This window comes from Monodon monoceros, unplaced genomic scaffold (assembly GCF_005190385.1).
Source record: "Monodon monoceros isolate NGI ecotype Baffin Bay Population unplaced genomic scaffold, NGI_Narwhal_1 Super_Scaffold_7, whole genome shotgun sequence".
Lineage (NCBI taxonomy): Eukaryota > Metazoa > Chordata > Mammalia > Artiodactyla > Monodontidae > Monodon > Monodon monoceros.
Genome location: NW_021703784.1, coordinates 73,399,598 through 73,416,160, shown reverse-complemented (window position 1 = coordinate 73,416,160; position 16,563 = coordinate 73,399,598). Strand labels below are relative to the sequence as shown.

The following is a 16,563-nucleotide window of genomic DNA, read 5'->3' as shown; positions in this document are numbered from 1 at the left end:
CTGGTTTCAAATGTAAACATTCAGTACATCTTGCTTTTGGTCAACGGTGTTTGGCAAAGCCAATAGACCTGCTTTTATTTTCTTCTTTATCCCATTAAGTATGAACAAATATACATCATGTCATTATTATGAAAATATCTCTTTTAATATATTTTTTATTAATTTCAAATAGCCACCCAAATTGTTAATGTATTTTCTGAGGTGATTTTTCTCTTCATTCATTTACTGAATATTTTGTAATGTTTCAAGGCAATTTAATAAACGTTTAGTGAATGCCTGTACTATGAGAAGAATGTTGAGTATTATACACAAGAACAGTGTCCTGAACAGAGTAGGGAATTCTACTGAAGAGATTTTTAGAGACATATTCTATTCTCTCTTTAATAGCATCAGGTAACATGGTGATTATAGATTATGGAAAGGTGGAGACTCTAAGAATATGCAGCCAAGAGTCTGCAAAGTATCTTCCGTTTTCAAGTGAAACAAAAATGAGGTACCAAGAAGTCAAATAACTCAGTCAACAACATACAGCCAGTTTGCCAGTTATCCCAAAATCTAGACTCTCCTTTCCAGACACCAGTGCAATGATCTTCCCATTATAATTAATTAGAATGGACTAGGTGAATAACCTTTGGTTGAATAAAGCAATCACTCGTAAGCCCACTACCTTAATACAATACTGTTTTAATTTTCACGCATTAACTTAGCATCATTTCCATGTCTATATATTTATATACAAAGCCCACAGCATGCACACTATTTTCCATTTCCTTTTATTTCACTTAGTATTAAAACTATGTATTTCATGATATGATGACTTGGATTTGCTTCAAAATAATCTAGTGGCAGGGAGGGGTAGGTGTATAAATGAAAAAAGATTGCCCATGAAATAATAATAATTGAAGCTGGGTGATGATTCCATCCCGGGGCTCATTATACTTTACTACCTACTTGTGCATGCGTTCAAAATGTATATTAGAAGTGAGTAAACAAGTTTATATGATTTATATGTTGTAGAGTATTTTAAAGGCAAATTGAAATACACAGCATTACTTGAGAGGCCACCCACAGCTTGGTGTCCATTGGAATATACTGCCTATTTCAGTCTCCTAATATACCTTAGTCACTGCATTCACTTTCCTATGTGTACACATAGCTTCAAATTCAGGTCTCAGCTGGAGCTGCTGCTGCTCCTCCTCAAAGTCCACCAGGTCCCACTCATATTCCAGTCTGGCTTGTCGCTGTTTCCAAAACTCCAAAAACAATGTGACTATGGGCAAAGAAATGCATAAGAACAAATATAATAAAGAGATGGAGGAATAAGTGAATAAGGAGATAATAACTAGATTTTTCTTTACTTTAAAAAATCATTTTGGTTGTATGATGGTTCTTCTGTCGCTGTTTGATGATAAAATTATAAATTTTGGCATAATACTATGTAATAGTATTGAAATAACTCATATATAGAAATACAAATTCGTTTCTTAGACAGCAGTCCATGCAAGAAAAATTTTTTTCAGGCAAGCTACTCTCTCTCTCTTCATTCAGATAATTTGAAATAATATTTAAACTTGACTTTTTACTAACACCTAGATTTTGTTTGCATGTCTTTTACTGAAATCATTCAAGCAATTGTATCACATTCTCAGGCTTAGGGAAATTTAAGGAAAACATAGGAGCCATTTCATAACACAGTATGTCTCTCTCTCTCTCTCTGTCTCTCTTTGTCTCTCTCCCTGTCTCTGTCTCTCTCTCTATATATATATGTATGTATAATATATAATATTATATAGTATAATATACAATATATATAATTTTTAAACAAACTTTCCCTTAAAGAACAACATATTTACAGAAAAGTATATAAAACATTACCAACACCCCCAGAAAAACCTTCCCTTATAACCCTTCTAAGGCATAGATGTAACTAGTTTACACAGACACACAGACACACACACACACACACACACATATATATATATACATATATATATATAAACACACACACACACACACCAGTTTCTTTACCCATTCATCTGTCAATGGACATTTAGATTGTTTCCACATCTTGGTTAATGTGGAGAGAGTTACAATGAACACAAGAGTGCTAACATCTTTTTGAGATCCTGATTTCAATTATTTTGGGTAAATACCCAGAAGTGGGACTGCTAGATTATATGACAGTTCTATTTTAATTTTTTGAGGCACTTCCACACTGTTTTCCGGTTGTACCATTTAGCATTCCCACCAGTAGTATGCAAGAGTTCATTATAATTCTTCACATCCTCATCATTTTGGTAATAGCCATCCTGACAGGTGTGAGATAACATCTCATTGTGGTCTGATTTGCATTTCTCTGATAACTAATGACATTATGTATTTTTTCATATATCTGTTGGCCATTTGTATAACTTCTTCCGGGAAATGTCTATTCAAGTCCTTTGTCCATTTTTAATCAGGTTAGGTTTTGTTATTTTTTTTTAAACTATTGAGCTACAGGTGTTCTTTATATATATTTTGGAGATTAACCCTTTATCAGATAGATGGTTTGCAAATATTTTCTGCCTTTCAATGGGTTGCCTTTGCACTCTGTTCATTGTTGTCTCTGCTGTGCAGAGCATTTTAGTTTGAGGTAGTCTAGCTTATTTTGTTTGTTTTTGTTGCCTGGGCTTTGGTGCCATCTGCATGAAATCATTGCCAAGACCAATGTCATAAAGATTTTCCTTAGACTCTCTTCTAGGATTTTTACAGTTTCAGGTCTTATGTTTAAGTCTTTAATCCATTTTGAATTGATTTTTGTGATGGTGTAAGATGTGAATGAAAAATGTTGCCTGCCATATCGGTAAACAAAGGATGTTGCAGCCATCAAGCCACTACAGCCCAGATGGTGAGCCCTGAGGGAACTCAAGATGGGAAAGAACAGGATACTGGCCCCAGATAGCTAAGGTACATATCAAAGGAATGATTTCAATTAGCCCAGATTCTTGCATCTTCCCATACAAAGAAAAGCGCTAATTCATTAACTTAAGGTATCTGGTTTTCTTTAATTAACAGTAATCTTTTGATGTTCTGACTACCTGGTCTTTGTTGCAAAACTCCTATGTATCCTGGCTCCTCCCTTACCTCTTCAGAGCAGTTCCTCAGAGCTATCTGAGAGGCTGCCTCCTGGGCTTGAAGTCCTCAGAAAGTCTGCCAAATAAAACATAATTCTCAACTTTCAGGTTGTGGATTCTTTTTCAGCTGACAAAGATAAGGGTCCAATTTCATTCTTTTGCATGTCACCGTCCAGATTTCCACAGCACCATTTGTTGAAGAAACTATCCTTTCCCCATTTTGTTTTCTTGGAAATCCTGTTGAAGATTAATTTACTATATACATGTGGATTTATTTCTAGGCTCCATTCTGTTTCATTGGTCTGCATGTCTATCTTAATGCCAGTACCATACTGTTTTGATTGCTGCAGCAAACAAACAGTTCCTAACTGGTTTTCTCCCCAGGGCTAAAAGTAGAGGCAGCAGACACAAATGCCCATCTTCCAATCTTTCTTTGAAACAGATCTACTTGCAGACTTTAATAGCTGCTGCCTGAGGGTCCAGCTTCCAAACAGTCTGCATCTAGGTGCTGACTGAGATCTTCCCATTTGGGATACTGATGGGTTTTGGCACACCCCCCAAATACTGGGAACCACTAAGAACAAAGAAGGCAGCTTGAACAATCACAGGCCACACTTTCAAGGCTGGGAGAGGTAGCTGTTTTACCTAATGAACAGAAATCAACACAGGGAGGCAAGGTAAATGAAGAAACAAAGGAAAATATGTTCCAAATAGAAGAACAAGATAAACTGCAGAAAAAGACCTTAATGAAATGAAAACAAGCAATTTACCTGATAAAGAGTTCGAAATAATGGTCATAAAGATGCTTACTGAGGTCTGGAGAACAATGCATGAATAAAGTGAGAATTTGAACAAAGAGACAGAAAATATAAGAAAGTAATAAACAGAGATCATAGAGCTGAAGAATACAATAATTTTATTGTAAAATTCAATAGAAGGGTTCAGCACGTACTACATAAAATGAAGAAAGGATCAGTAAACCCCAAGAAAGGGAAGTGGAATTCATTCAGTCAGAGGAGAAAAAATGAATGAAATGAAAATGAAAGATGAGTGAAAAAAAGTGAAGTCAGCTTAAGGGAGTTATGGGACAATATCAAGCAGACCAACATTTGCATTATAGGGGGTCCCAGAAGGAGAAGAGAGAGAGACAGAGACAGCATATTCAAATAATGGGTAAAAACTTCTCTAACATGGGGAAAAAAACAAATATCATATCTAGGAAACCCACTGAGTTCCAAAAAAGATGAAAACAAAGAGAACCACACTGAGACACATTATATTTAAAAGGTCAAGAGTTAAAGACAAAGAGAGAATCTTATAAGCAAGAAGAGAAAAACAACTTATGTATAAGGGAACCCTCATAAGACTATCAGCAGATTTTTCAGCAGAAACTGCAGTCCAGAAGGGAGTAGCATATAGTCAAAGTGCTGAAAAAAATTTGAGAACCAAGAATACTCTACCTGGAAAGTTTTCCAGACAAGTAAAAGTGCAAAGGGTTTATCACAACTAGAATGGCTTTTCAAGAAATGTTAAAGGGACCTCTTTAAACTGAAATGAAAACATATAAAAGTACAAATCTCATTAGTATAGGTAAATGCATAGTTAAATTTAAAATACTCATGTTATAATGGTGGTAGGTAACACACTTGTAAATCTATTATGAAGGTTAAAAGACAAAAGTAGTAAAAATAACTAACTACAATAAAATTGTATAACTATAATAATTGGTTAAAGGATACACAAGCTAAGAAGATATAAACTGTGACATCAAAAACATAAAACATGGGAAGGAAAGTAAAAATATAGAGCGTTAGTATGCATTTGGAATTAATTTGCTTTGCTTGCAATAGAATGTTATAACTATAAGATGTTTTATAAAAGCCTCACTATAATCACAGAGCAAAAACCTATAAAAGACATGCAAAAGATAAAGAAAAAGGAATCTAAGCATACCATTACAGAAAATTATCATACCCCAAAAGAAGAAGGCAAAAGAGGAAGAAAGGAACAAATGAATTACAAAACAATTAACAAAATGGCAATAGTAAGTCCATATCCGTCAATAATTACTTTAATGTACTTAACTAAATTCTCCAATCAAAAGTCACAGAGTCGTTGAATGGATAAAAAAACAAGACTCAACTATGTGCTGCCTACAAGAAACTCACTTCAGCTGAAAGGACACATATATACTAAAAGTGAAAGGATGGAAAAAGATATTCCATACAAACTGAAACCAAAAGAAAGCAATATTAACTATACTTATATAAGACAAAATAGACTTTAAGACAAAGATCACAATAAGGGGAAAAGAAGATCTTTCTATAATGATAGAGAGATCCATCAAAGAAGAAGATATAACACTTATAAATACTTATGCACTCAATAGAGGAGCACCTAAAATATATACAGCAAATGTTAACAGACCTGAAGACAGAAATTGTCAGCAACATAATAATAGTAGGGAACTTCAACACCCCATTTTCAACAATGGATAGATCATCCTGACAGAAAATCAATAAAGAATCATTGGACTTAAACTACATGTTAGACCAGAGGGACTTAAGGGGCATTGACAGCACTTTCCATCTAACAGCAGCAGAATACACATTCTTCTAAGTGCACATGGAATGTTCTCCAGGAAAGGTCATATATTAGCACCACAAAACAAGTCAATAGATTTCAAAAGTTTGAAATCATATCAAGCATCTTTTCTGACCACAATGGTATGAAAATAGAATTACAGGAAAAGTTAAAACTGGAAAATTCACAAATATGTGGAGAATAAAGGACATGCTACTGAACAAACTTAGAAAAATCAACAGAGAAATTAAACAATATCTTGAGACAAATGAAACTGGAAATACAATATACCAGAACTTACGGGATGCAGCAGAAGCAGTTCTAGGAAGGAAGTTCACAGTGATAAATGCCCACATTAAGAACCAAGAAAAAGCTAAAATAAACAACCTAACTTTAGACATTAAGGAACCAGAAAAAGAAGAGCAAAGTAAGCCAAAGGTAGTAGAAGGAAGAAAATTACAAAGATCAGAGGGTAAATAAATAAAAGAGACAAAAAGACAATAGAAAAGATCAACGAAACTATTTTATTTTGAAAAGATAAACAATAGAAAACCTTTAGCCATAATTACCAAGAAAAAAAGATAAGGCTCAAATAAATAAAATTAGAAACTAAATAAGAGACATGACAACTGATAGCACAGAAATACAAAGGATCATGAGACTACTATGAACAATTATATGCCAACACAGTGGATAACCTAGAAGAAATGGATAAAGTCCTAGAAACATACAACCTACCTAAACTGAACCATGAAGAAATAGAAAATCTCAACAGACCAATTACCAGTAAGGATATTGAATCAGTAATCAAAAACGTCCCCACCAACAAAAGTCCAGATCAGATAGCTTTACTGGTGAATTCTATCATACATGTAAAGAAGAATAAATCCTTCTCAAACTCTTCCAAAGACTAGAAGAGGAAAGAAAACTTCCAAACTCATTTTATGAGGCCATCATTATCCTGACACCAAAGTCAGACAAAGACACTACAAGTAAAGAAGTTATACTTGATGAACATAGATGCAAAGAACCTGAACAAAAGAGTAGCAAATCAAATTCAGCAATATATTAAAAGAATTACACACAATGATCAAGTGGGATTTACTCCAGGGATACAAGGATAGTTCAACATCCACAAATCAATCAACATGGTATACCACATTAACAAAATAAATGATAAAAGAAAATCATCTCAACAGATGCAGAAAAAGCATTTAACAGAATTGAACATCCTTCATGATAAAAACTCTCAAAAATATAGGTATAAATGGAATGTACCTCAATATAATAAGAGCTATACATGACAGGCCCATAGCTACCATCATAGTCAGTGGTGAAAAGCTGAAAGCTTTTCCTCTATGATCAGGGACAAGACAAGAATGCCTATTCTTGCCTCTTCTATTCAATAGAGTACTGGACATCCTAGCCAGAGCAATTAGTCAAAAATAAATAAATAAATAAAAGACATATAAATTAGAAAGAAAGAAGGAAAGAAGTAAAACTGTCTCTGTTTGCAAATAACATGAAATTATAAAAAACATCCTGAAGACACCACCAAAAAACTGTTAGAACTAATAAATAAATTTAGTCAAGTTCCAGGATAAAAATAAATATATAGAAACCCATTGTGTTTCTATATACTACCCATGTACTAACAGAAAGAGAAATTAAGAAAATAATCCCATTTACAGTAACATCAAAAAGAACAAAATACCCAGGAATAAATTTAACCAAGGAAATGAAAGATACGTACACTGTATACTACTAGACACTGATGAAAGAAACTGAAGAAGACACAAATAAATGGAAATAAATTGGAGGAATTAATATAAAAATGTCCATACTACCCAAGCAATCTCCAGATTTAATGCAATCCCTATCAAAATTCCAATGCTATTTTTCACAGAAATAGAGAAAACAATCTTAAAATTTGTATGGGGCCACAAAAGACTCCAAATAGCCAAAGCAATCCTGAGAAAGAAGAACAAAGCAGTAGGCATCATATTCCTGATCTCAAACTATATTACAAAGTTATAGTAATCAAAATAGCATGGTACTTTTGGCATGGCATAAAGAGAAACACAGAGACCTATGGAACACAATCAAGAGCTCAGAAAATAATCCCATATATTATGGTCAATTAATATTTGACAAAGGAGCCAAGAATACTCAATGGGGAAAGAATAGTTTCTTCTATAAATGGCTTTGGGAAGATTGGATATTCCTTTGCAAAAGAACAAAACTGAAAAAAAAGGGAACCCTCATGCACTGTCAGTGGGAATGTAAGTTGGTGTAGCTGTTATGGAAAACAATATGACAGTTCCTTGAGAAATTAAAAATATAAATATAATAGGATGAAGCAATTCCACTTTTAGGTATATATCCAAAGGAAACAAAATCATTATCTTGAAGTGATATCTCTACCCCCATGTTCACTGCAGCTGCTGGGTGTTCTATGCATAATTGCTCCTCTATTTGTTACGACATATAAGGTTAGTGTTGGTGTACAATCTCTGTCAATGGAAAGAATTGAAAACTACTACATTTGTTGTAATTTGTGTACCTATCATCCATTTCTGATTCCAAAAAATGACAGGCAGGATTTGGTAGCCACATAATGAAGAGATGTCCATATACTAACTTAACCAGAGGAGGCTGCTGGAGAACTGTGGGTAAGACTTCTCTGTCTCCCATTCTCTCTTTGAATCTGGCCTTTTCTCTTCAGACCATAGCAGTCAAGCAGAAGTAACAGAAACCCATAAGAACCTCTGCTTCATGTACACACCCCCACAAATGTTGGTGTCCTATTGCCTGAATCAAGCTGCCTTGTTCCCTTGGCCAGTATTTTTCTTTTTTTAATTAATTAATTAATTTTTCGTTGCGTTGGGTCTCTGTTGTTGCATGCAGGCTTTCTCTAGCTGTGGCGAGCAGGGGCTACTCTTTGTTGTGGTGTGTGGGTTTCTAATTGCGGTGGCTTCTCTTGCTGCAGAGCATGGGCTCTAGGCACACAGGCTTCAGTAGTTGTGGCACGTGGGCTTGCGGGCTCTAGAGCGCAGGCTCAGTAGCTGTGGCGCACAGGCTTAGTTGCTCCGCGGCATGTGGGATCTTCCTGGACCAGGGCTCAAACCCGTGACCCCTGCATTGGCAGCTGGATTCTTAACCTCTGTGCCACCAGGGAAGTCCCTCCTTGGCCAGTTTTTAAATGCACACACTTGTGCTTCTTAAAGACTTTTTTTGTTAAATTGGAGAGAAAAAAGTCTATCTTTCACCAGAGTCCCCCAAATTTTTAGACATGCTTTAGAAGTCTTTAGGCCTCCTCTTGCCAAGTTACTCTTACAGAAAATACTTTCCTCACTGATGGCGGGAATAACTTCATAACACTTCTACTTCCCACGTGATACAAAAGAGAAGAGATACTGGGACATTTCCAAAATTAAGGGAAATTCCACCTTACATGGGAGATTTTTACCAAATGGAACTGGAAGCTGGAACTAGAATTTGACACAGGAAATTTAAATTCAAATTCAAATGTTGAGTATTAGCTCTCAACAATTTTTTTTTTTTTTTTTTTTTTTTTTGCGGTATGTGGGCCTCTCACTGTTGCAGCCTCTCCCATTGCAGAGCACAGGCTCCGATGCGCAGGCTCAGCGGCCATGGCTCACAGGCCCAGCCGCTCCGCGGCATGTGGGATCTTCCCGGACCGGGGCACAAACACATGTCCCCTGCATTGGCAGGCGGATTCTCAACCACTGCGCCACCAGGGAAGCCCAGCTCTCAACAATTTTTGAGTCTTGTTCCAGTTTGTGTCCATGACTCAATATCCTCCAGCCACCAAATACTTATGTTTATTTCTCCTGAATTAAGCACTTACTGAGCCTGTTTTTACCACAGTTCTGACAGTGTAATCTGAATACATATGAAGTTTCAAAAATTATAGTGTTTTTCAGAGAAATTAGCAGATGACTAATAGAGACCTTTCTGGACCAAGGATCAAGATGAATGACCATTGATGTGGACTCCATCAGTGTACTGATGCTAGCAAAGACATAAAGATGTAAAATCACCTTTGGTTTATAAGGTATGCCAACTGTATATGTTATATGAATGGCCATAAAACAGATAACATGGAGAAAGCTGTTTTTATGTAACTATTTACTCACCCCAAATTCCCATGAATATTGCAAAGAACACTGTTGACTCATTGTCAAATAAATGGGAGAACTGTAAAACAATAACAACATCACAAAGACTACTTAGTATCAAATGAGGGAGGGAAATTGCAAGTCTTTTCAACATACCACAATACATACATACCTTTGAAGCCCAACAGGTAGAATTTAGTCTCCAATAGTCACACATTACATCACAGAGTGGGCACATGATAATCTGACCCCCAATCTCAGGGTCACAGATCTCAGTGCTGCAGAGGGAAGAGGAGAGTTTTTGTTTTGTTTTGTTTTGTTTTTGTCTTGTTTTGTTTTGTCCACACGGCATGGCATGTGGGATCTTAGTTCCCCGACCAGGGATGGAACCCATGCCGCCGTAAGTGGAAGTGTGGAGTCCTAACCACTGGACTGCCAGAGATTCCCAAGAGCAAAGTTATATTAAAAGTGACGTGTTTGGGTGAAAGTCCAAAGCTGCTTTTATTGGAACAACTTTATACAGCTTCTTACATATGGCACAAGGGGAAATGAACTAGCAATTTTTGTAGATCAAATCATGCTTTGAGGAACAGAATCTTTAGAGCCCATCATTAAAAACAAATTTTCCATAAAGCACCAGGTGAGGGGTAGCTGCTATGTTTGGGTCTTTTTCAGAAATATCAATTATCTGCTGCCATAGGAAACATTCTGACACAAATTCCAGAAAAATAATAGCAACAGTTTCAGTTAGCTTAAGATTCTCTATTGGGGCAACTCAGTTGCACTTACCTGCTTGAGTTATCATGCATCGATAATAAGCCGTAAATAAAACAAGCTAAGCCAACTATAGCTGCAAAAAACAGCATTTCTGTGTAAAATCCGAGAAAGACAAAATAGATGCCAATTTTTTCTCCGTAATAATCCCTATGAAAGAGGGTAAAAAGAGAATCAGAGGTTGTAAGAATGATACAGTCCTGAGAGTCTTGGTTTTGTATTCAGACAAACTTGAATTCTAATTTTGGCTCCATTGCTTTCCAGCTGTGAAATTTTGATAAAGTTACTAAACTTTCTAAACCTTAGTTTCCACATCATAAAATGCAGGATAATGCTTAGCCATAGAATTGGTGTAAGGATTAAAAGAGACAACACATGTAAGTAAGAAGCCAACTGAGTGGAAGTTAAGATTTACTTTTGAAATAATCAGGTAATTTGAAAAGCTTTTAAATTTTAAAGAGAGTTTAAATGTTTTGAAATAAAGTGCAGAACATTCTTCTAGCAATTAACAAATCAAAATCACATTCACAATCTGTGCATGGACTTTTGCTTTATCTCTCTCTAAAATTGAAGAATGTACTCAGACCACAACAGATGAGAGTGGTTGTATGTATGAACTTCCATCTTCCTCTAAATTTGGAGCTCTGATGGATGCTTATAGAATTGTAAGACAAGGAGCAAACCAAGGAATCAAAAATGAGTGTTTAATAAAGTTCCATAAAATATACAGTTCAGCACTTGCTTTACAAGGAGTTAAAAAGTGACGGCATTAGTTGGCATAAATGTTCAAGTCTTATAACCAAGTTTTGGGGGTTTTTTTCTGTTGTTTTTTAAACCGACTCTCTCCTTAAGGAATCTCTCAAAGAACCAGAGAACAAGGTTTTCTCTGCCTCATAAAACCAGGTTTTTTAAAAAAACAACACAAAATAGGTTAATCTTCTCCCTTATTCACGTAGAGCTCAGCTCACCAAATCCGTGAAGTCTTACCACAGTTTCCTAGACAGAGATGTAATCCCTTTTGGGCTCTAATAGCATGATATATATAAATCTATTACAGCACTATTTATTAAATTGTAATTTCCACACATGCTCAAAAAACAGGCAAATCTAAACATAAAGGGTTTAAATTTTACATAACATAAACTTACTTAACATAAACTTAATTTCCCAATGAGAAGGTTTTTAATTTTTTTCACTCAATATTAATTTTATTGAATATCCCATTCTTCAGTTTTCAAAATTTCTAATCTTTTCTAATGAAACAGGCATCTCTCTGCTTGTACCATCTTTCATTCTTTCATTTTTTCATTATTTTCAGTGATAATAAACATTTTTACATTGTTGTTTTCCCTTGTTCTGCTTTTCAAATTACTACAAACTTGAAATTAAATTATAATTCCATTGTATTCCCTTGTTAATTTACCATTTACAACTTCCTTAGGTTCACTCACATAGGATGAGTAAACTTGCTTTTTCTCTTTTTTTGTTTTTGCTGAAAAACATAGCAATTATTATAATACTGCATAACATCAAAATCTAAAAAAAAGAATAAAAATATTTGATTTGGGAAAATTTACTATTCATCGTGTCTATTTCCATTTGATGTTTTAAAAATTATAGAATCAATCATTTTTAAGGTAAAACATCAATATTACTGCTATATGCTTAACCAAAAAGTTATTTGGGAATTCATAAAGAAACTGGATATTTCAAAGAACTACATTTTTCTTCCTTTCAAATTTCAAGAATCTTATTCCTTGAGAATTAAAAAAAAGTCCTCAAGAACTCCAGACCTTTAATTAGTATTTAAAATATTCTCAAAAAGAGAAATTCTCAAATGAACATTTATTATGTATGGAATTATAGAAATAATTTTACTAAACTTTGGATTTGAGGAGCTTAATAATAGATTAACAACTAAACCATCTCTTAAGAATGCAAAAAGCAAGAGACATGTCTTAGATTTGTATTATGGTAAATACGTATATATTATTTACATATTATTGAAATAACGTTTAAGATGTTAAATTCTTATTATTCAAAACAAAGAAAATGAGAAAAAGCCAATAATATGAGATACTCTGTGAAGTATCAAACATAAGGAGAATAAATACTTCTTTTGAGTATTAATTTTTTAGAAAAATTTGCCTTTTATTTACACTTACGGTATTTCTTAACCTGTCCATTTTACTTGCTAGATTTTGCACTCATCTGTGGCCCCATAACATTTAACAGGGCATCTCATAGGTAGAATACATTCAATAGTCTTCGTTGTGAGATCTTGTGAGAAGACACTGGTCTAATTTTGTATTCCCAGGACTTAGTCTGAGACATAGCAAATAATCAAAACAATGATGATGGAATTGAAATAAATATAGGCTTGAGGAATGAATGAACAAAATGCAAACATTTGGTCTAAAGAGATTCATTTTTACCATGAATTCATGGACATCTGAGAAACTTAGCTTAGCAATTACACTATCTTGGCTTTTAATAGCACCATTATAGTCACTGTAAACATATTTGTTCTAACCTATTTGCTATATAGCAGTATATCAATTTTATTTATACGCATTAAGCCATCCCAATAGATGATATCAGAAAAATTATCTGGAGCTCTTAAATTGGAAAGAAAAATTGGGATCAGAAGGCATATAATATTGAAGACTGATAAACCAATGATGGTAACCTTTGTATTCCCAGTTCTCCCTGAAAAAATATAATCTAATATGACAAAATGATCAGTACCCAAAAGGCAGTAAAAATATTTACAAATATTTGGACATGGAACTTAAGTTTGGTGTAGAGATAACATGAAATATGTGAAATCTAGGAATTCAAATCCTATATTCTAAATCTCTTTCCAGGCACCCCTAGTCATCATTTTTTTTTAACCCTCTATATCCAATCCACTAGGTCCAATAAATTCTGTCATAAAAGTCTTTTTCTTTTTTTTCTTTCTTTTTCTTTTTTTTTTGGCTTTGTCATGAGGCATGTGGGATCTTAGTTCCTCGGCCAGGGATTGAACCTGCAACCCCTGCACTGGAAGCGCAGAGTCTTAACCATTGGGACCACCAGGGAAGTCCCATAAAAGCCTTTTTCTAATCCATAGTCCCCTCTTTCCTGTTACCAGTGCCCTGGATATGACCTTCAATATCTATTACTGGAAAATTTTTTTATTTTTTATTTTTATTTTTTTGTGGTACGCGGGCCTCTCACTGTTGTGGCCTCTCCCGTTGCGGAGCACAGGCTCCGGACGCACAGGCTCAGCGGCCATGACTCACGGGCCCAGCTGCTCCGCGGCATGTGGGATCTTCCCAGACCGGGGCACGAACCCGCGTCCCCTGCATCAGCAGGCGGACTCTCAACCACTGCTCTACCAGGGAAGCCCTATTACTGGAAAATTTTAACAGCCTCCTTACTTCCCTGACTTCGGTCTTGCATCCTTCTACTATCTGTCCTGTTTCCAAGAGAGTAATGTTTCTAAAGCACAAGATTAAACAATGACCGTTTCCTCCTTTAAAGGTTTTCTCCTTTCATCTTAGCAGTGTTCTTCATGATTTTTTACTGATAAACATTCAAATCTTACCAGCCACGCCTCCTAAATGAAGAACTAAATGCACAATGCTCTTCTTTAGCCCAGTGCTCTGTACTTGTTCTCTCTACCTGGGATATTCTTAACTAACTTGTTTACCTAGCAACCTGCTACTTCTCTCAAGACACACTCAAGAATAATCACTGTGAAATTTTCCCTGAGGTTGTCATAAAGGTAGGTGCTCTTTCCTCTGTGCTCTGTTCTTTCATGAGAATCACTCTGCTGTAATTATTATGCACTTGTGTGTCCTCCTGCAAATATCTTTGTGTTAGGAAACCACATTCTGATTACCTTTATAGCCCTAGCCTCTTGCTGATATCTAGCGATGCTAAATAAATGCTCATTAAAGGAATGTGGGCATTGTAATTATGCATCTATAGACAATTCCTTTCTACTTTTAAGGATATTTTTATTTTTAACAAGTCTTCCCATAAAAAACTTTCATAAAACCATAAAATCAACAAGGAGAGGAAATAAAACCATACCTGATATAGGCCTTCAAGCATCATGACAGAGAACACCATGATCTTCAAATTACTTGTAAGTAAAGAAATAAACCCAGTTCCAACTGAGTACCTATTACCAGCTGCCATGCCTGAGGTACAGAGAGCAGTGAAGAAGATGCTTAAGAAATTCTAGGGAAAACATGTAAAGTAGGGTGGGGACATTAGACAAACACAGACAAAATAATCCCTGGGAAAAAGTCTAACTAAATGCCATAATACTGAACACATGTTGGGACTTGGTAATTCCTAGTACTAGCTAAAAGAAAGGGATCTGAAAATGAGTAAGCCTGGAAGTGGCAGCCTCAGAAAAGCAATGTTTCTGGGGAAGAATCAGATATAAAGGGTGGTACTTCTTAAAAGTGGCAGAAAAGAGAGAGAGTTAGGGTTCTATAGAAATGAAAGAAAAGGCGCATGACAAGCACAGGATATCATCCATGAAAGAAACTGCATGGAATAGGAAAAAAAACTAACAGAAGAGTGTACTCTAATGCTAGAAACTCCATGAATTAAACACAAACAGAAAAGAGCAGAGCATACTATACAAAATTATGTTAAAAAAACCCTGAAAATGTGAAACAAAGAGCTTCAGCTAATGAAAATTCTCCCAAAAGAACATGAGGAATACTGTAAAAAAGCAGTACAAACTGAATTAAATCTCAAATAAATAACTGGAAATGTAAGAAAATATCAGAAATATAAAAATAAGAAGTGGGAAAAAACAGGAATAAATAAAACAAGAGATGAAAGAAACCAAAAAACAGAGGAAAGAGAAGAACCCTATAAGATCATGTCAGAACTGATGATGAAATTATGAGGTATTCAAGAGAATAAATGGACACCAAGTGAAAATCTAATAAAAGATGATAAGAAAAACAGGATACCTATCAAAAGAATGAAAATGACTTAGAGAAGTAAAAAGGGTCTCAGGAAAATTGTCTGATATGAAGACAGGCAAAAAAGACCAAACATACAGATAACTGGAGTCCAAAGAAAATAATCAAAGCACTGGAAAATAATTATATTTTAAAACTATAACCCAAGAACACTTTCCAGAAAAACAAACAAACAAAAAAAACCCAAACAAAATAAAAGATACATAGTTAAAGGATCCACCAGGAACAGGGAAAACTGACTTAGAACAACCAATTCCAAGACATAATGTGTTAAAACAATCAGATTTTAAAACAAACAAACAAGCAAACAAAACTCTCCAAGGCCCCAGGCAAGATGATAAATTAATGTACAAAGGCAAAGAACTTCCTACTAAATGAGGACACACCAGAGGCATTTCCAGTAAGATCAGGAACAAGGCAAAGACACCAACTATTATTCAACATTGTTCTGTAATTATCAGCCAATTAATTGAATAAAAGAAAATAATTATAGACATAAGAATTGGTAAAGAAAAGTAAAATATTTCTATTTAAAGATTACATGATAATATACCTCGATAGCCTTAATGAATCAATAAAACTAATTCAATAAAGAATTCATCAGGGCATTAGAATATAAAACTAACACTCAGAAGACAATAACATATAACATGTAAGTAAATACATAATTTATAATAGCAACAAAAATATAAAATACTTAGGATTAAACTTAAGAAAGTTTTATAACTCTATAGCACTCCTGAAAAACCCCAAAGTAGGCTTAAACTAAGACATACCTTTCCCTTGACAACTTTTCCTTGATTAGAATGTCTCATCATCAAAATACCAGCCTAGGGCTTCCCTGGTGGCGCAGTGGTTGAGAGTCCGCCTGCCGATGCAGGGCACACGGGACTGGGACATGATGCCCCAGTCCAGGAAGATCCCACTTGCTGCAGAGCGGCTGGGCCCGTGAGCCAT

General features: G+C 35.1%; 1 protein-coding gene across 1 annotated transcript in view; it reads right to left on the bottom strand.

Moving 5' to 3' along the window:
• The window catches only part of ANO5 (anoctamin 5), a 96,430-nt gene that overhangs the window by 23,935 nt on the left and 55,932 nt on the right, over positions 1 to 16,563 (bottom strand). Inside the window, exons 10-13 of the mRNA XM_029206806.1 lie at positions 10,628 to 10,762; positions 10,011 to 10,116; positions 9,857 to 9,917; positions 1,119 to 1,270 (exon numbers count right to left, since the gene is read on the bottom strand). Coding sequence (XP_029062639.1) covers positions 1,119 to 1,270; positions 9,857 to 9,917; positions 10,011 to 10,116; positions 10,628 to 10,762 — 454 coding nt within the window. The remainder of the gene's footprint in view (positions 1 to 1,118; positions 1,271 to 9,856; positions 9,918 to 10,010; positions 10,117 to 10,627; positions 10,763 to 16,563) is intronic.